Source organism: Panthera onca, chromosome A2 (genome assembly GCF_046562875.1).
Source record: "Panthera onca isolate mPanOnc1 chromosome A2, mPanOnc1 haplotype 2, whole genome shotgun sequence".
Lineage (NCBI taxonomy): Eukaryota > Metazoa > Chordata > Mammalia > Carnivora > Felidae > Panthera > Panthera onca.
The window spans coordinates 26,429,409-26,450,050 of record NC_138340.1 but is presented as its reverse complement, the minus strand read 5'-3'; the positions used below and the strand labels follow the sequence as shown (position 1 = coordinate 26,450,050).

At 42.7% G+C, this 20,642-nt stretch overlaps 1 protein-coding gene across 4 annotated transcripts; it reads right to left on the bottom strand.

Annotated features, from left to right (window-relative positions):
- Window positions 1-1,521: 1,521 nt before the first annotated feature.
- On the bottom strand, window positions 1,522-11,267 carry KCTD6 (potassium channel tetramerization domain containing 6). Of its 4 annotated transcripts, none has more exons than XM_060631431.3 (3): window positions 10,962-11,267; window positions 4,184-4,253; window positions 1,522-2,914 (listed from the first exon to the last, which is right to left on the bottom strand). In XM_060631431.3, the coding sequence occupies exons 2-3, from the start codon at window positions 4,208-4,210 to the stop codon at window positions 2,228-2,230; spliced, it is 714 nt and encodes a 237-aa protein (XP_060487414.1). In that variant the 5' UTR covers window positions 4,211-4,253; window positions 10,962-11,267; the 3' UTR covers window positions 1,522-2,227. The 4 variants fall into 4 exon arrangements, with proteins under 4 accessions (XP_060487414.1, XP_060487416.1, XP_060487415.1 ...); XM_060631433.3 differs by lacking the exon at window positions 10,962-11,267 and adding an exon at window positions 9,926-10,938; XM_060631432.3 differs by lacking the exon at window positions 10,962-11,267 and adding an exon at window positions 8,694-9,919.
- Window positions 11,268-20,642: the final 9,375 nt, after the last annotated feature.

Below are 20,642 nucleotides of genomic sequence, written 5' to 3'. Positions count from 1 at the left end.
AAATCTCAGCTGGCTACTTTCTCTAATTTATTCATAAAAATAATCATTCAGTTGTTAATGATTAACAAATCTGAGAAATTTTATCAAAAACAAACTTCTCCCCAGTAAAATGGTCACGGAAGAAACCTCGTAAGTTTTAAACTTTTGAAATCCTGGAACAACTAATATTATTCCCATTTCTATATCTATTTTCAATTCAAATCATTGTCTTGCATTTACCTCAGCTAACTCAACAACACATAAGTGGCTGAATATGTTTTTTTAGGTAACCTCTAATCAGCTTGAAGTATGAGACAATTTTCTAAAAAGATAACCTCATCCTAGCACATTTACTGGAACCACAGCAACCTGCCAATAACATGAAGAGATATCAGACTGAAGACAGTTTAGTTGAAGATGGTGAAAAAGGGGTAATTATAGGTTTCTGGATGTTGGTCATTTGTCAAATCTTAAAATAAATTTTCAGAGAGACACGGGCAAAAATGGATATAGGTAAGTATTCTCATCCTCTTAGGGACAGAATCTCAGAATGTTCTCATAAAGAGGACATAAGGAGGACCCTACTCGAGAGCACACAGCCTCAGAACTCCATACTTCCCCTAGAAAATAGGAAAGGGGTGCCTGGGTGGCTCAGTCAGTTGAGCATCTGACTCTTGATTTCAGCTCAGGTCACAATCCTGTGGTTGTGGGATCAAGCCCCGCATTGGGCTCCACATTCCTGCTTGAGATTTCTCTCTCTCTCTCTCTCCCCCCCTCTGCCTCCCTCCTCTGCTCACGCTCTCCCTCTCTCTCTAAAATAATAATTTAAAAAATTAAAAAAAAAAAAAAAGGAAAACAGGGAAGAAATTACAGGATTTCTCTTATAAGGTGTTCTGGTAAACTAGGAAGTCACACTGTAGCTAAACTAATCCTTCCTGTAACCTCCAAGAAAGACAATCAAATCAACTATTCAAAATAAAACTACAGTGAAATAAATAAAAGTACATACATATCTCCAACTGCTCCAGAGTCTCCACTCACTGCAGTTTTTCTCCTCAGAAACGGACTTAACTGTAATAATAAAATATATTTGTGGGCCACCATAACGCTATGAGAATAAAGTGGCTAAAGAGGCAATCTGTCCCTGTGCTCAGTACGAAGCTAGAATAAGGGTCATATTCAGTGCTGACAATTGGTGGCTTACTGAAGAAAAATCTATAATCTTCAACCTAAGTCCTATTTGAGAAAATTTATCAACCTATTATGCTCACTGTTCAAGTATGCATTATTTTAGATAAAACTACTAATTCCATCCATTCCTGCTCCAGTAACACAGTACGGTTCTGTAGACTGCATCCTAAGGTTCTACAGAATCCTCTTGAGTCAAATACAAATGTGCTACAGGCAGTATATACACTGGGACATAAACCAAATAATGTGTACTTTACACAAGGAATATAATATTCCCCCCTTAAGTAACAATAATCAACAAATACAAACCTAATTTTCATATTTCATTTTTTATTAGGTTTGTTTTTTTTTTTTTTTTTTTTCCTGGTATAGACAGTACACTTGGGAATTATACTGCACCAGGCATAGAATTAAGAGTTCTACCACAGGGACATTTTGTATTCAGAATCCAATATAAATATTTCTAGTCAGACATTTCCATGGCTACAGATATTTGGTTGCTTGATTTATATGCATAGAAAGAAACAGTTGTCATAACTGTAAAAAGCAGTACTTAACAAGTACTTTTAAATGATTGGAACAGTTTTCCTTTAATATTACAATACTGCTTATTGGTTTGGAAACTAGGTCACCCTACATGATGTTTTGATTTTTCTCAAAGGCATCATGAGTACTCTGTTTATTCTTTCATGCCTGCATTTTTAGCCTTCTAGTTAAGTTAGGGACCATTTAATCAGAAATCATTGTAGCACTGTAATAAAAAAAAAAGCTCTGTTAAGAGTAGATTATATACCATAATGATTTTCATACTTCTTTTTATAAAAAAGGTATCTGGAGGCTCTGAACAGGCACATGCATACTCAAGGTAAAGGGAACAAAACGTAGAGGAGTCTGCTAAAGCACAAAACTTCCTTCTGGTCCTCAATGCCTTCAAATAAATACAAATATTAAAAAAAAATTCCCACACTGTGATTAAAAAAAAAAAAAAAAAAAAAAAAATCAGTCTCTTCCATGTCCTGGAGAGTCAGTTTCCAGGAACTTCTCCCAGGCTTAGAGATCAGTCATCGGTCTTCCGGGCCAGCCGACAGAAAGTCCAGTTGTGCTCCACTGTGTTCTCATTGGCCCGCTCACTCATGTGATGCACTCGGGTGTTGCGGATCGTGAAACCTTGTTTTGTGATGTATTCCATCAGATGGACCCGGAGAGAAACTTCCTGGTGATAATCACAGGGTCCAAAAGTAAAGGAAACCTGGCAATCTCTGGTGTCCATCATGTGCTTATTCCACTTCGTAAAATAGTTTGAGATACCTTCTAGTAAGGAATGGACCTTGGTGGTGATGGTTAATTGAGTTATGATGACAGCTACTGGATTGGAGTACTTAGAAAGCTTCCGAGTACTAGATAACTCCACAACTTCTTCAAAAGTATCCATAGGATACAAAGGCTTAGGGTCATTGAGACACTGAATCAGGGGCTCAATCTGATAAAAATCTGCTTCTTTCCGAAGCAGATCAAATTCCTTAAAATCCAGGGGTAAGGTCAACTCTGAAGTTCTTAAGAAATTGAGGACATATCGGAAAAGAGGTCCGTCTCGGTCAATGAAGTAATTGCCTTGAGGGTCCCGAGCTGTGGGGAAGTCCCCCCCAAACATAGCTCCAAGCATAGAATCCGGGTAACGCGTCAATGTAGTGAGAGACGTTGTATACAAGTGTCCACCTACATTTAACGTGACTGGGTCAGTCATCTGAAATTTTTAAAAAATGATCAGTCATCTGAAATTTCTTAAATCTTAACTTTGACAAATTAAGAAAATTAATGGTAACAAGCAAAGCAAAAGATTCCTTCAGGCTATAATGTACTTACCAATCCTATAAGGCAAAACAGCTTTACTGTTAATGATAAACCTACCCAGATAAAGGGATCTAACATTTTTTTTCAGTAGGAAAAGGCTAAATCTAATTCATTAAAGCCTTACCCTAAAAATGGACGGTAATGAAGCCTTACCCTAAAAATGACTTCCAAAGCCATTTAATTTTAGGCCCAGTATCTACAGAGAAGTTTTTAGGTCAAACCAGACTATGGGAAGAGAAAGGCCAAACTGAAATATACTCATTTTTTTCTGATTAAAAAAAAAAGAGACTTTCTTTATTTTAACTCAATTTAACACATAATAAAAATGATTTGACAATATAAAGATACCTACTTTAAATATTTACTTTGTTTTTCCCACTCAAAAAAGAAGAAATTGTAACATTTATTTTAAAAATAAAAATTTGTGCAGTCCTAATCTTTATAATTTAGCCATGGAAAGAACAGTGCCAAATACTAAATTAGAATACAGTTTAGTCAACACAATCTCATATATTCAAAGGCAGCTTTCAAATTTTATAACCTGATAGCATATTCACTTTTGCACATTAACGTTGCAATCTGACCTTTACCAGCTTTTCTAAATAATACATACCTTCCATTTTAGAAATTATATTTAAGAAAAAAATAAAATAAAAATAAAGACAGAGAGACTTCAAGTACCAGGCAAGTGAAATATTTCTTACCAAAGGAAAACAAAAATTGGAAGACATGCACATCAAGAAAGTACAGATAGGAGAAGTGGCACATTCTCCACCTTTAACTTCCCTAACACAAGAAAATATCCTCTACACCATTACCTACTTGACTATTTTAATAGTCACTACTCTACAAAGGAAGAGTTTTAAGAACAACACACTTTAAAGACCAAAAGGTCCTTAAACTAAGCTCATGATGATGAGCTTTCTCAAGTGATTATAAAAAGTGACCTGGAGAGTTCATACTGACTTTGCCTACATAAAAACACCAAACTAAACAAAAACACCCCCAAAATAATCTAAACTAATTAAGGGGGGAGGGGGTGTTGCACTAATTTACAATTTTCATTCTTATAAGATGTGTTATACCTAAGAATACAGACGAAGGAAAAGATACACAAAAATTATTTGCCAGCCTTCAAAATGCATCTGCAAAAGCCTCTCACCATATAGCCCCAGTCTCCATTATCCATCTGCTCCAGCGCTGCGTCTCAGGGAGCCCAGGTTCCAGGGAAACTTGGGGAAGAGAAAAAGACATATGATAGAGCATTTAACCATGAAAACAGCGAAGGATTTTTCCACCCAACAGAGCAGGCCAACCACCAGAGAACTATTCATCTTTGCTCAACCAAAACTAGCTATAGGGCAAAGATCTGGAGAAGAAAGCATTCCTTTGGAACTTCTACTCATACCTAAGAGATTGACCGTCTTTAGAGAAAAAAATTATCCTATGCTTAGGGAAGGAGGAAGAGCCTAGTTAGTAAACCAGTCATTCAAATTCTACCTACGCTCTCTGAAAATTCAATTTTTAGAATTTCTACAGGAGAATATTACGATTAACTCTACAGCCTTATTCTGGTGCAAACCTATAATGATCCTTATCAAAAAGCTGGTTTAAGAGAAAGGGAGAAAGAGAAAATTCTTTTTCATCCATTAGGCAAACTATACAAACTATCCAGCTATACAAAGTAAACATCTCAGTAAAAGTATTAAAAGTCATGAACCTCCAAGACTTCAAGTGACACCAGTATCGCTTTCCAAGAGAAATATATCAGAATGGTATTTCTTTTACAACATTAAAAAAATTAATTATACTTTTAATAATGATATATTTCATTCGGTACAATAATAAAACAAACAGAAGCCAATGTAAATGCCAAATCATTAGAGCACAATTTGGGACAAAAAGAACCTCACAAATCTGGTTGCGAGTTACTCAGCCGGCACTTACGGAGAGGCAGCCTGAAGACATTGATAAACACCCAGACACTAATGATGCCTGTTTGAATTTATTTTTATCTACAATTCAAAAGCACTTAAACACTTTCCCAGCTATGGAATTGGTTCAGTCAGTCCCCTCTCACACACATCATTCTCCAAATCAACCAGCAAAACAAACTGCAGAGCAAATTTCAAAAGCTCTGGCAAGACACAGTCAGAAACACGAACTTATCAGTTATTTATCCAGGAAAAGCACTGGCTTTTTAATATGGTCTTTGAACAGATTCACTTTTCCCACTTTTAGAGAAATCTGGCACACTATTCCCAGAACAGGCCCTGGCTGCAGAAGATCACAAAGGCTCTTTCTCAAAAAGGTCACTCAGGCATGTAGAGAACATTTGCATAGCACAGCATGGGCTGAAATCAGAGCCTGAAGCATCTATTTTTCCACCTTGCACATTCTTCAAAGAAAACAAGCTAAAATGTGGACCAGACAACGTGCAGTCAGGTTTTATTCTCCATACTCAGCAGCTGGATATAGATAGGCCTCCACATGCTACAGGGTGAGAAATGGAACAAATGTCAAATTCAGGGCTGTTGTGACAACTTTTCATTCCTCTGACTTGCTTCATAGCACTTGAAGTAAATAGAAACAAGAAAACAGGCTTTACCAATTTACATTATGTGCATCCGATTCAGTACATGATACAGTGGACAGAGCAATAACTGATTTTTTTTTTAATGTTTATTTATTTTGAGAGAGAGAGAGAAAGAGTCCGGGGGGGGGGGGGGGGGCAGGCAGGAGTAGTAAGTTAGGGGTAGAGAGAATCCCAAGCAGGCTCTGCACTATGCAACCCAGAGCCCAATCGGGGCTTGATCTCAGGAACCATGATATCATGACTTGAGCCAGACACTCAACTGACTAAGCCATCCAGGCCCTCCAGTAATGAAGTGATTTAAAAGGCCAGTCATCCAAAAGTTCTGATAACAGGCTCATCTCTGGCATCTTCCCATCACCCAGAGTATTTATTCCTGACAGCCTCAAAAATAGATGAGTCAGAGCACCTGGGTGGCTCAGCTGGTTAAGCATACAACTCAGGTCACGATCTCATAGTTTGTGGGTTCGAGCCCCACATAAGGCTCTGCACTGCACTGACAGCACAGAGCCTGCTTGGGATATTTTCTCTCTCTCTCTCTCTCTCTCTCTCTCTCTCTCTCTCTCTCTCTGCCCCTCCTCTACTGTTGCTCTCTCTCGAAATAAATAAACATTTTAAAAAATAATTCAGTCAACTGAGACATTTATTATAGGTTCCCTGCGGGGCGGGGGGGGGGGGGGGGGGAGTGTGCAATGCGGATACACAGAAATAGGGAAGATACAATCCTTGCCTTCATGGAGCTTTCTATCTGTGAAGAAAGGCAACATGCAACAACTGTACAGAATTCAGAAGTGCTACATAATGGATGGACTAGCAGAGGCCTTTGGGAAGAAAGAGCAAGAACACTTCCAAATGGGAGGACTTCAGGAAGAGCTCACTCAGTAGAACTCTGCAGGAATATTTGGACAACCTTAGAGAAGGGATTCCAATGTGAAGAAACAATTTAAATAAAAAGAGGTAGAACTTTTTCTCCCACAACATTCTTGATACAATTAAGTAGTGCATGAATTACTGTACCTATTTTAGAGATGCAAAATAGAGAAACAGATTAAATGACTTTCTCAAGTTTCCACAGTTGGAAAGTAACTAAAAACTTAGATTTTCTGTCTCCTAGTCTAGATCTTTCTATCAATCGCCTCTTTGGGTGGAATTTGAAAGAACTGAATCCAAGAAACAAAAAGCTGAAAGGATTAATTTTGGACACCCTCACAGGTAGATTTTATTTACAAATTTAATAGGACCTGAGTCTAAGTGAGCAGTCACAATGGGTTTGTAAAAACTCCCCTGAGGAAAAATAACAAGAACCTACTCACTATCATGACTGAAGACTGGTGTCCTCTGTCTTAAGTGAAGTAAAGAACTTTAAACCAGGAATATCCGAATGGTTAAATGAGAAATGGGAGACCAAAGACAAAGGAAAAAATCAGATATCATCAACGTTACAACTGTTGTGCAAGGTCTGTCCACTACTAACCCTTTCCCCTTTTTACCGCTGAACCAAAACAAGGTAACTCTTTAGCAATCATAAAAAGAAAATTAGATGATGCCTTTGAATCTGTTCCACAGCAAAAGCCAAGGTTCTGTTCCAATACAAAGAAGTAATGAAACCTCAAGCCTAATTATTCAAGAAAGCAATTATGGGAACCTATATAAGCCCATGTTTCTTAAAAAGCACCCAAAAGTCTCCCTACATTTGTGTATAAGATGCAGATACATCAAAATAAAATGAAGTTATCATTAGTCACTTCCAAAAACAATGACTAAACTGTCCAAAAAAATCACACTGTTCACTAAAGAGCTCTAAGGGAAAAAAAAAAAAATAGTATTGATAAAGTTTAAATTTTATCCCTACTCCTTACTTCTAAACATTCTCTGTGGAGATGCTTAGATACAGCAAGAAACAAACCAAAACAAGCAGTTAGATTCCTGGTCACCCAATAGCTGCACAATCAGCCTCTAAATCGATGACTATTAGGAACATCTCAGATATAGTACACATGAATGAAATAAAACATAATCCGAAAGAATTTCTGGAATAGCAGCAATTCCTTCTACTAAATCATTTTTTCAGAGCTGCTAACTATTAGAAAATGATTCATTTGCTTTTCATCTTCTCCCCCTTCTGGCACAATCTCCAGTGGAGGGCTTAATGAGAAGTTAAATGACCACAAGACAGGCAGCAGAAGGAAGATCTTAAAATGGGCATCAAATGGGCCTGTTTTACTTGATGAAGACAAAGAAAAATCTAATATTCCAGAATACTTGCCACGAATGGAGATTATGAGGGTAACAATGAAAAAAATTTTCCTTTAAAGTGACTCTCCTTACTAAAGATCATTTTAAACAACAATGAATGCAACCAAGCCCAAACAATTGTAAAGTTCAAAAAAAGGTTTCTGACCCTTAAAAATCAGTCCCACCTGAAAATATCTGACCGTAGGTGCAAACAAAATTCTTCTTTTTTTTTTAAGATTATCCTCAGGGACTTTTTTTTTTTTTAAGTGTATTTATTTATTTTGAGAGAGAGAGAGTGAGTGGGAGAGGGGGAAGCAGTACTGGAAATTCACCCACATTTAAGCTTCAAAGGTTAATCATGACTAATGTGTAAATTCTGAAGGTGTAATGCTAGCAGATAATTAAACTACGGAAAATACATACTGAAGAATTTTTAAAGGCCTTGAAAGAAATTGCTAAGAATTTTCTAAAGTTGCAAATCTGAAAAATGCACAATTCAACAAGTTAATAACTTAAAGAATAACCTAAGAACTCCTGAAAGCCATTCTCCTCCTCACTGCAGAATTCCAATCAAGCTTTTGGTCATGATGAACTAAATTTACAAAAACATTCTGAGTTTATCATTTCTGCTACAGACTACAACTAAGAATTCTCCCAGGCAAAAGTCCTACTCCTATATTACAACTTACACATCAGAACACACACCTCCAAACTTGAATAAATAATAAAAACCTATAACTACTGCCTACCCAAAGTTCCCAGGTAGCCCTTATAAAATGCCTTTCTACTGAAATCTCTGTGTCTGGCATTCAGAAAAGACCCAATAAATTCCATCTACACATACCTTCAAAATTACCTTTGTACGGAATTCCTCTGTTCTTGAAACATGGGTGTTTGAAAGTGAAATACTTTTTATAGTAACTAGTTCAGCAACATCTAAAGGAGTCTTTTGGGTTGATGTTCACATACAGGCTGACACAAGTAGCCAGGCACACAAGGAGAATGTGATTATGGTGTTAGGTTATCCTTAACCATACCAACACAGAAATAGATGTTTTTTTCCTAAAACGAATTGTTTCTTCTCTCTCCTCTCTCCATGCAGTCTACAGGAAAGGCGCTCTACGTTGAAAACATGACCTTAAAGCTAAAGAGCTATCACAAATAGTCACAAAATCAGAAGACACCTCTTACCCTCAGTTTCTACAAAATAAAATGGGATAATACCGCCTTCCACAAAACAGTTTTACCACCAAGTCGTAACACAAAGGCAACAACCGACCTGCAGGGTAACAGATCAGGACTAGGGGTTCTGAAGTCACACGCAGGCCAGTGCAGAGGAAAGAGAACTGCTCCCCAGAGAGGATATGTATCCCACTTCTGCTCCATTACTAATTATGAGACCCTGAATAAATCCCTCTTTAAACCCAGCTGCTTCTTTGCAGAAAAGGAGAAAATAAGCAAGAGCATGAATAGAACACCATTTGTAAACTGGCAAGTATTAAACAAATGTGAAAATACTAGTGGCAGTAGCATAAACAAGATTTCTGTGGTAAATTGAGAAACTTGAGTGTGTGAACACAAGTAATTTAGAGCCCTGGTGTGGAAACAAGGCAAACATGGAAGAGAAGGCCTCTTAATCTGCTTCCCACCTCCCCGGGTCCTCCTTTCTCCGGAGCTCCAGAAGACAAAATTACAGGTAAAGAGGAGCGTCTGGCTTTTATAGAGACCACCAGACATCCGAGCTGTTGATCACAGAAGGAACTTCTCTAAAGCATGACTCAGGATTATCTCCAAGGTAGAGCCAAAACCAAATAAATATGTGCATTCCGTTTTAAACAGACTCTCAATATCAAAATTCAAGACACACTGAGGGATCTGTAGAAGGATTCACCCTAGGGTTCCTTTATTTAGTAATGCTATGGGTAAAGTATGACTTGTGAAAATTTCAATCACACAAATCTTAGATATGGCAGTCCTCCCCACTCAATCCTTAATATCTATGGCATTACGTAAAATGAACTATTAGTATGGGCTGGTAGTTCCCAACCAGAGAGCAAGTTGTCTCAAACTACCAACCTTGCAGATAAAAAGATTTTCCTTTTCCTCGTTACATATTTGTTCCTTTGAAAACATCAATCTTGGGCTCGGGCCTGTGCTAAATGCTGTCCCCTAGGTTCTTTCCTATTCTGTGATCACACTTGAGCATTTGTGACAGTAAATAAATAAATAAATAAATAAATAAATAAATAAGCAAGCCAAGGGGAAACGGGAGGAGATAGTCGGGCTACCCCAACATTCCTGGCCAAGCCAGGTCACCCCGGGTCTGTTTGCCGCTCAAACCTCTTCGACCACAAAGTCCTAAAATTGGATTTATCAACTTGTTCTAGAACAGCTATACTTGAACAGAAACATGATAACTTCAGCAGAATATCCAAAGAGGATCTCTGTTTCGTTTCTCCCGTCCCACCCTTAGACACAACCTCCACCACCGTCAGCCCAGCAGGTGCTTCAGGGGCTCCCCATTACCAGAGTCATTTATCACCTCTGACATCAAGCATTAAAAATACCAAGACACACAAATCTGAGCATAAAGAACTCAGCTGCAGAGTGGGTCTTTGGGGGCGGAAAACCCCCCTAAGGCAGGGCTCAGAAGCCCTGTCATAGCCTTTAAATTAGGGCAAACGGTGGCCAATAAGCGCCACCACCCCCCTCCCCCCAAAAACCAATCATTTTCACGCAAAACTCGAGGTGTCCCCGTCCGGGCCGTGCTTCGCTGCTGCCCCACAGGCAAAGTCCCCCCACCCCAACCCGGTGTGGGACACAAAATGCTCGGGGCCCTGGCGGGGGGGGCGCGCCCCGAGGTCGCGAACGCGGGTCCGCTGAAGCCGCACGTCCCCGCGGGGCGGGCCCGGGAATCTGCGCCCAGCCCGGCCGCTCGGCCGCGGGTAGCCCGCCGCGGGCTCGTGCCAGCCCCGGAGCGCGCCGGCCCGGCTCCCCGCCACCGCCCGGATTCTCCTCAACCCCACTCCCCCGGCCGCTCCGCGCCGGCTTCTCCTTGTGCCTGGCCCTCCCGAGCCCCGGGCCCCCAAGCTCTGGGCCCGCCCCCACTCACTGCGCGGCAGCGGCGGCGGCGGCCGGGCCGGGAGACGCCGGCGGCCGGAGAGCGGGAGCCTGAGGACAAGCGAGCCTGCGCCCGGCGGCGGAGGCGGCGGCGGCGGCGGCGGCGGCAGTGGCGGCGGCGGTGGCAGAGCGGACGACTGAGCCCGCGCCCGGAGTTGCGGCTCCTGCCGCCCGGCGCGGGCGGCGCCTTCCCAGCAGAGCCGCGGCGCCACGAGCGCGGGCGCCCCCTACCGGCGGCGCGGGCGGGAGGTCAGAGGACCAAGAGGCCGGAGGAACTCAGCCCGGGCCGCGCGGTCAGGCTGGCTCCGCCGCAGTCCCGAGAACCCGCCCCGAAGCCTCAGTCCCGCCCCCGAGGCTCCGCCTCTGAAACCCTGGGCCCCGCCCAGAACCCGCCTCTTCGTCCCGCCTCCGCCCGCAGTTTGGAATCAGCCCAGCCCCCGGCGGTTTTCACTGTGTCCTCCGACCTAGGATCCCTACAGCTGTTTCTCTTGTTTCACGAACGTGTATGGGGCCCGGACCGTCTACAGCGGCCACCAAGACAGAAGGGGGTCCTAATGAGAGGAGAAAACAGACAAGACCCAAGGAAACAGCCAGTAGACAAAAAAATGACAAGCTGTGAGTCTAAGTGTTAAGAGGTATAGGATTAGAGGAATGGCAGAATAAGGAAGGGGGTCTCTGCCTCAGACTCCGTAGTGGCTGGACGCTGGGCCTGAGGCCAGAGCACCTTCTGGCCTTGCCCTCCATGGAGGTGGGGTGGGGAGGGAGAAACCACCTGATGATAAGTTCACCCAACCGGCCTGCTGGGCAGAGTGGAGAAGGGCAGCCAGGCCCCAAGGGTCGACATGGGCAGTCAGACGAGGAGAAGGACAGAGCTGACTTTAGCAAAGAAAATGACCGGTGCAAAGGCTCTGAGGCGCGAAGGAGCTGGCCCTAAGTGAGCCTGGCACCCATATTGTCCTCAGTTCACCACTAAGGAAGTCAAGGCTTCTGAGGGTAGGGAATTGCCTAAAGGCTCAGAGCTAATTGATAGACTCCTTCCAAATCCCATTCTCTTCCTGCGTAATTACCAGAGATCTCTGTCTCCTGCCAGGCAGGATGTCCCCTGCCAGGTAAATGTTGGTTTTGTCCTTTCCTCTTCTCCAGCAGGATAACCTCTGGCCTTAGAAACGCACCTGCTTTCATGTCTGCATGTGCCTGAGTTGGCTCTAGGGTTTAACTTTTGTCAGCATGATCATCACAGTCATATCTCATGATTTCATTTTTCTCTGAAAATTCAAATCGATAGGTTAAATAAATGGCATATGCCTAATCAATATGATTCCGTGCTATATTATATTCAAAAAGACTAGATGAGGATACAGGGAAATGTGTATGAAATAAGGCATGCACAAAATGGTATACGTGGTATAATCCTAATTTTATGTTTAAAAACACAAAGATACATAGACAAAAATTTTGAAGAAAATACATTGATTATAGTTCTCTCCGTGGTAAGATGGGAATGCTAGTAGTTTATTCTTTTTTTATGTTTATTTTTGAGAGAGAGAGAGCATGAGCAGGGTAGAAACAGAGAGAGAGGGAGACAGAATCTGAAGCAGGTTTCAGGCTCTGAGCTGTCAGCACAGAGCTCAATGCAGGGCTCAATCCATGAATGCCGAGATCATGATCTGAGCAGAAGTCGGACACTTAACCGACTGAGCCCCCCAGCTGCCCCAGTGGTTTATTACTTCTTAATGTACTTCTGAATTTTCTGTATTTTCTAGAATATACAGACACTGAATTTATAATCAGAAAATACAATGAATTTTATTTTTTTTACAAAAAGAAAGACAATGCCAAAATTAACCAACACTCAGCTCTTTAGGATGCGATGCAGCTAAAAATCCAAAACTGCCCCTGGCTTACTGGTATCCTTAGAGGAATCATTTCCCTTCTTAGGGTTTCTATTTCCTCAACTAAAAACAGAGGAACTAATTGTGTCAGATGTTTTCTCAGAACATTCCTATTTATCTCTTAAAATTTTTATTGCTATTATAAATTACATTTTCAAATATGTATTTTATAATATATTGGTGATTTATTGAAATATGATTCATTTTTATATAATAAGCTTGTATTCAGCAAACTTGAACTCTTTTTTAGTTCTAATAAGTTTATAGCCTCTCTTGAATTTTCTGTTGAATAATCATAGAGTCTGCAAGTAATGACATTTGGTATCTCCCCATCCAGTCTTTATTTCCTGTTCCTTGTATTACTGCACTAAAATCTTCAGTACAATGTTGGATAGCAATGATGACAGTGGGCATTTCTATCTTGTTCTTGACTGTTTCTAATATATTACCCTTCGAAATAGTGATTGTTGTAGATTTTTGATAGATACCTTTTATGAGGGTAAGGAAGCACTATTCTGCTTTATGATGAATGGTTGTTGAATCTTATCTAAGGTGGGACCTTTTCCCCCAAATCTAGTCGTGGATTTTATTATATTAAACTGTCCATACATTCTTGGAATAAACATACCTTTGATGATGTGTGATGATTTTGTGATGATTTTTTCAATATAGCGCTGGATTGCATTTGCTAATATTTTATTTAGGGTTTTTGTTTAGGGTTTTATTTAGGGTTTTTGCATCCGTATCTCATATGAATGAGATATGCCTATTAATTTCCTCCCTTATTCTCTCCTCGTCTGGTTTTGTTATCAAAGTTACATGAGTTCATAAAATAAATTAAGGAGTGGGTGCCTATTCACTCTACAGCTCCTATAAGACTGGGATTTTCTGTAGTTTGGATTTTCTATAGGATTCTCCTGTAAACCATCTCGGTTTGGGACTTGGGGGTGGAAAGTGTTTATACTGACACCCCAACCCACAATATTCAATCTGGCCTCACTCTCTCCACCTAAATAGCTCTTGTGGGACCAGCAGGAATCTCTTTGTTGCTGAATCCAAAAGAACCTCCTCAGATCTCCGCCCCCCACCCCCTCCCTCAGCACCCCTGTAGTGATGCTGTTGACCACCCCCGTCAGGAGACAGCCTCTTCCCACTTCCTGTTCTAGTTTCCCTCCTTTCTCTACAGATCCTCCTTCTCTCATGAAGATGCTCCTCCTCTTGCTTTACGGCCCCTCTCTGCCCAGGTGTCTTGCTTAGGCCATCCTCTCCTGTCTACCCATCTGTGTAGACTGGCTCAGCCACCTCCAATGATTCCATTATTGTCTCTAAGCCTTGTCTCTAAGCCAAAAGATTCTCAGATCCATATATCCAGCCCAGGCCTCTCTCCTGAACTTGACCTACAGATGCTGCATATTCTATGGCCTACTGTGTGCCAGGTACAGTGCTAAGTGTTTTTACTCTCCAGGTCAGTTCTCTGTTGCCACATAATAAATCATCCCCAAACTTAAACATTTCTTTTTCTTTTTAATGTTTATTTATTTATTTTGAGAGAGAGAGAGAGAGAGAGAGAGAGAGAGAGAGAGAGAACACGAGCAGGGGAGAGGGGAAGAGGAACAGAGACAAAGGGAGAGAGAGAATCCCAAGCAGGCTCTGCACCACCAGCATAGAGCCCAACACAGACCTCAAACCCACGAACTGTGAGATCATGACCTTAGCTGAAATCAAGAGTTGGACACTCAGCTGACTGAGCCACCCAGGCGCCCCAAACCATAAGCATTTCTTATCTCAGAGTTTCTATGGGTCAAGAATTTGGAAGCAGATTAGGTAGATAGCCCTCTTACAATCTAGATGTCAGCTGGAGCTGCAGTCAGCTGGAGGCTCGGCCAGGGCTGGTGAGTCCACTTCCAAGATCACTCAGGTACTTTTTAGCAGGAAGCACTAGTTCCTCCTCACCTGAACCTCTCCTGACAACATGGCAGCTTGGGGTATCCCCAGCATGAGTGATCTAAGAGAGGAAAGACAGAAGCCACAAAGCCTTTTATAATATAGCCTTGAAAATGACATACATGTAGTCCCTTGGTCTCACAGACCAACTCTAGGACAGTGTGGGAGGGTACCACACAAGGATGTGAGTACCAGGAGGTGGGGATCATTGGGTTCCCCCCCTCCAAGGCTGCTCACCACACTCTCACAACTCTGAGGACAGACTACCCGCATCATCCTGGCATACAGATGAGAAAACTAAGGCAAGGAGAGGTAAAGTCATTGATCAAGGCCACACAGCCGAGTGTGAGAGAAGAGATTTGAACACAACTCTGCTTGGCTCCCCCCTGGTTGTCTCCTTCTGCACACCCTTCTCTGATGGCCCACCACCAGTTTTTTCACCTTCTCCTTGTGAAAACCCCAACTCTGTCAATTTGCCACCCCCAAACCTCTCAAGTCCCCAGCTCTGCTAAGCAAGTGGTGCCACCGTCCTCCCATCTGTCCAAACCAGAAGCTTTGAGTCACGCCTGCTCCTCCCACCCACTCACTTCCCAGTGCCGGATAACCCAGCCCTGCCAAGTCTTCCTCCTCAGAGCAGCCTGGATCCACCTCTCCTTCTCTCTTTCTTCATCGCCACCACGATCACGCTGGGCCAAGCCACTGACTTGTCTGCCCTGGACATCTGCAGGAGCCCCCTCCCTCATCACCCTCATCTCTGCCTCCACACTACCCATCCGTCCTCTTCTTTCCAGCATGAGTCACCTTTAAGAACACAAAGCTGGTTATGTCACCCTGCCTGCCTTAAACTCCTTCAGTGGCTCCCATTGCTTTCAGGATCCAGCCCAAATTCCCTCCAGTGTGATCGGGCCCCTGCTCACTTATCCAGTCTCTTCCTCTGCCCCTCTGGTCACATTTGAGTATCCAGGACCCCACTGTGCTTTTTTTTGCTTTTTTTTTTTTTTTTTTAATTTGGGCCCTCCATTATGCTATTCCCTTAGACCAGAACATTTTTCCCCCAGCCCTCAGCATGCCTGTCTCCTCACCCTTCAGCATATTGTCATCTCCTGAGAGAGGCCTTTTCTGACCTCCTGGCCAAGCTGATTTCCCCCAGCTGTAACTTCCACAGTGCCTGTCCTCTCTCCCCACCTCACTGCCTCTCAGCTGAACCGTGAGCTCCCTGAGAGCAGAAGCTGTGTCCATCTGGCTCAGAAGGGCACCCTGTGAGTACAATGCGTACCTGGTACTTAGCACACACTCAACAACTATGTGCTGGTTTGGTGCATTCCCTCCACGCCCTCTCTTCCCCCTTGCACGCCAGCCACTGGACAATGTTCAGTCCCTTCAATGAAGCATGGGGTCCCTCACCTCCAAGTCTTTGCTCATGCCGTTCCCTCTGCAGGAGTGCCCTTCTCTCCTGTCCCTCTATTTATTCAGCTAACTCCTATATGTTCATGAGGAAACTAGGGTTGTCAGATTCAGCAAATGAAAATGCAGGATGCCCAGTTAAATCTGGATCTCAGATAAATAACAAAGAATTGTTTTAGGAAAAGTATGTTGTGAATATTGCATTAAATACAAGTGCCCCAGCAGGAACCAGCACCAGTTCCACCCTCCTCTGGGAGGTCTCCCTGGTCTCTACCCCTACCGTCTCAGGTCCGCTCACCCCCCAACAAACTGGGCTCCCAAACCACCCTCCTGTTTGCCCCCACTAAGCATAAAGCTCACTCTGTTTTGAAACTGACTTCGAATGTGACCTCCTTGACAGAGAAGACTGTGTCTCAGTCTTCATCCAAAGTGAGTTTTCTCAGTTTCAGCCCTGCCACAGGAAATGGCTAGAAAGGTTTACTGAGTGGAGAAATGAAAGGGCACAGAGGAGATAAAGGTAAAGAAGATGGGAGGAAAAAAGGAACCAGCAAATGAAACTGAGCCCAAAATGCAGGATGAATCTCTGGGATGATTACCCACAGTGGGGAGTTCGTCTTCTCACCCCTCCTCCACCCCCTGCCTTGTCTCTGTCACTTAGAGCCCCTACTCACCCACCCCCAGCTTTAAAGGGAGCCTTAGGATTGGGGGAGCAGAAATACAAAAATAAACAGTCTGTGTCCCTTTAGGGGTTTTTCCAAAACAGTCTCTTGAACTTTCAAATGGGAGGGCCAGCAAGGTATAGGAAAAGGGGTAGGAAGGAGTGTATACATCAACCTTAAATTGGGAAGAGGCTGTGAGGATCCCCTGGGTAGAGAGTTACCCCCAAAAGTTGAGGGGTTCTGCTCCATTGCTCAGAGAGCTATTGAAGTCCAACCAGACCACCTGGGGGCCAAACCTACACTCAGCCCACCTGTTGCATTCCGTATACCTCCCACACCCCTCCCAAGCTGGGGATGGTCCCTAGGGACCCCCAGAGGTAAGGAACCCTATCACAGCTAATTGCATAGATCATCTGGACCCAAAACATTGCTGAGCTCCTTCCAACTACCCCTCCTAGAGTATTCCGAACACCCGAGGAACTGGCAAATGGAGAAGTCCACTCCTTCTGCCTGTTTTGCTGACAGAATCCAGTCTCATGTGTGTGTGTGTGTGTGTGTGTGTGTGTGTGTGTGTGTGTCTCCCTTTCTTGCCCTCAGTCCCCTCTGGTCCTTGTACCACTGGTTTCACTGGGCTGAGGTTCTCTTGAGGCTGCTAAAAGGCATTCCTTAGCCTTTTACTCACTGGCTGGCCAGTTGAGAAATACATTTCTAAACCTTCTCCCCACTCAGCCCCTGGGGACAAGCCCTAGTCCCTCTGAACACTTGCCGCAGCCTCTAGGCCACCCCTTTGGCACAAGTGACCCTTGAAGCCAGTACTTTACAATGCCTCCCCCACTTCCAGCCATGGAGACGCTTTGGTAAGTTTGATGAGAGCATTTTTCCTTTTTATAAGGTTTCTAATTACCTATTATTTCTGATCTTCTCTTTAATCAGCTTCCAGAACTCTGCCAGGAGCTACAGAACCAGGGGAAGGAAACTGGTTCTCACCAGTGTTGAGACAGAGGCCCTGTGGTCCTTGGATGTCCCCATCCTCTTCACCATTATGACTCTGTAATTAGAGAGAATGGATCTGACATTAGACCAGGAATCAGAAGCTCTGGCTTTTGTCTTTAGTCCCATGAGTGTCTCAATGTGCCACATCTGAGAATTTCATGGGCCTTACGAGTCCAAAGGGAATAAAGCTGCCTGACCATAGCCTGGGCAGCTGGCATGCAGGAGGCAAGAAAACCCCAGATTCTGAGTCCTCATTCTCCCTGACAGCTCAGTGCTCTGAATGCCTGTCAATAACACATTTCAGGCCTTGGTTGTCTTCCCACCTCATTCTTTTTTGGTTTTTTTTAGATATTATGATTATTTTATTTTATTTTATTTTTAACTTAAATCCAAGTTAGTTAAGGGGCACCTGGGTGGCTCAGTTGGTTAAGCGTCCAACTTTGGCTCAGGTCATGATCTCACAGTTCATGGGTTCAAGCCCCGCGTTGGGCTCTGTACTGACAGCTCAGAGCCTGGAGCCTGCTTCAGATTCTGTGTCTCTGTGTCTCTCTGCCTCTCCCCCACTCATGCTCTGTCTCTCTGTCTCTGTCTCTCTCTCAAAAATAAACATTAAAAAATAAATAAAATAAAATAAATCCAAGTTAGTTAAGATATAGTGTAATAATTTAGTGATTCATCACTTACATATAACACCCAGTGCTCATCCCAACAAGTGCCCTCCTTAATGTTTATCACCCATTTAGCCCATCTAACACCCCCCCCCCACCTCATTCCTAATCCAAACCACCTCCTCTGCATGTGTTTATTAGCTTAGCAAGAGCCATATCCACTTGTAAGACACAGCTCTTGCCTCTTCTGCTGTCTCTCCCAAGGCCCTATGGCCTCTCCTTCCTACCATATCCAAGGCCTCTCTTTCCATACATCTTCCTGCCCAGATGCCCACACCCTCCCTCAACCTAGTGAGGGGGCATCCATGCACCTCCCACCCAGCCAAATGCATCACTTTTGTCATGGAGTTTTTCAGGTCTCTGTCTAAATATGGTTGTATTACCTTTAGAGAGCTCTTATGTTTTACACAAAGTGGAAAAAAATAATATTGGTAAAGCTGCCATAGTACGAGATCTGTTAACGTTCCAGGAGCTTCTGAAATAAAAGCGTATGATTAAAAGGCAGGAATGCTATTTTAAACCTATTAAAATGTCCCTCGGGTTTCATGATGAAGGTAGGGGTTCAAACACCTCAATGGCTAACAGTGGATCCATTGTTATCCCAGCAAAAACGAGAGCATCATGTAGAGAAGTAACTATAGTAACCGCGTGAAGAGCCATGATTCGGGCTTCAGAATTCTGTTACACATGTCACTTATTTCCTGTCACTGACGTCAGGTCCCAAGACATAGCAAACACACGGGTGGGACTCCAGCTTGCCCTCTGGCTCTGTCACTCACCAGCAATATGGGCTTGGACCCACTCAGGAGCCCCCAGCCTCAGTTTCCTCATCTGTAAATGGTATAAAAAAACTTCTTGGCAGGGTTGTTGTGACAGTGAAATGAGGCAATTAAAGTATGAAAAACTCTGATAATGCAGTGCCTGGCATGAAGTTGGCACACAATAAACTGGTAGCTCCTATTATAATAACTAATTGCTACACTGCTGATTTGAAAAGATAAATATAGAATTGAAACACTGGCAGGCAGCAGGACTGGGCTGAGAGAGGGGACATTTTGAGACTGATGATTTGATTGTTCCACCAAGGCCTCTTCAAACATCCATTTGTTTTGGTTGCAAGTTGAATATTGTCCACATTGATAATTGCTATGAATAATTAAGAAACAATGAATTCCGCTGACATTCTTATAGCACTGGTGTGATTAGCTAAATATATCTTTTCATAACCCTTTCTGAACTAAGACACATAAAACCTAAACCCTTCACATCATAAACCTAAGTTGGCAGGATGATGTCATTACAAAAAATAATAAGAAAGTAGCAACTTTTTATTGGGAAGTTACGGTACGCCCCCCGCCCCCCCCCCCCCCATCTTAGCTGATTTTTTCTTCTCTCTCTCTCTCTCTCTCTCTCTCTCTCTCTTTTAGTAAATCCTGTTACTGGGATATAATGTTCATGTAGGAATGTGCACGAAGTATAAATGAATGGCTTGATGAATTTTCACAAAGTGAACATACTCTTGTAACTAATATCCAGATCAAGAAACGAAACATGACCTGGACTCCAGGAGCCTCCTCAGGCCCCCTTCTGGTTGATCATTTCTTTTCTTTTTCTCTTTCTCTTTCTTCTTGGGGATATAATTTATAAACCATAGGATGTATTCATTTGAAACACACAGCTTGATGAATTTGTCTAAATTCATACAGATGTGCAACCATCACCACCGTCATCTTAGAATTCTTCCATCACTCTGAAAACTTCCCTGGTTCCTGTTCAAGGTCAGTCCCCACTTCCATCCCTAGCCCCAGGCAACCACTGATCTGCTTTCTGTCTCTAGAGTTTTGCCTTTCCTAAATGTTCATATAAGTAGAAGCATACAATAGTAAATATGCCATCACAGTTTTTTTGTGTGTTATTACTGGTTTTTCATCCTAAAATATAGATGTAAATATGACAAAATTAGTGTTTCTTAAGTGTGCCCCATGAAATAACTTTAGGTGGCACATAGACAACTATTTGATATCTTAATTATGTATTTTTTCTAAGATATATGAAAACACCTAACACATCAAGCCACTGATGTCACAGATACTATTCCTTAGGTCTAGAACAG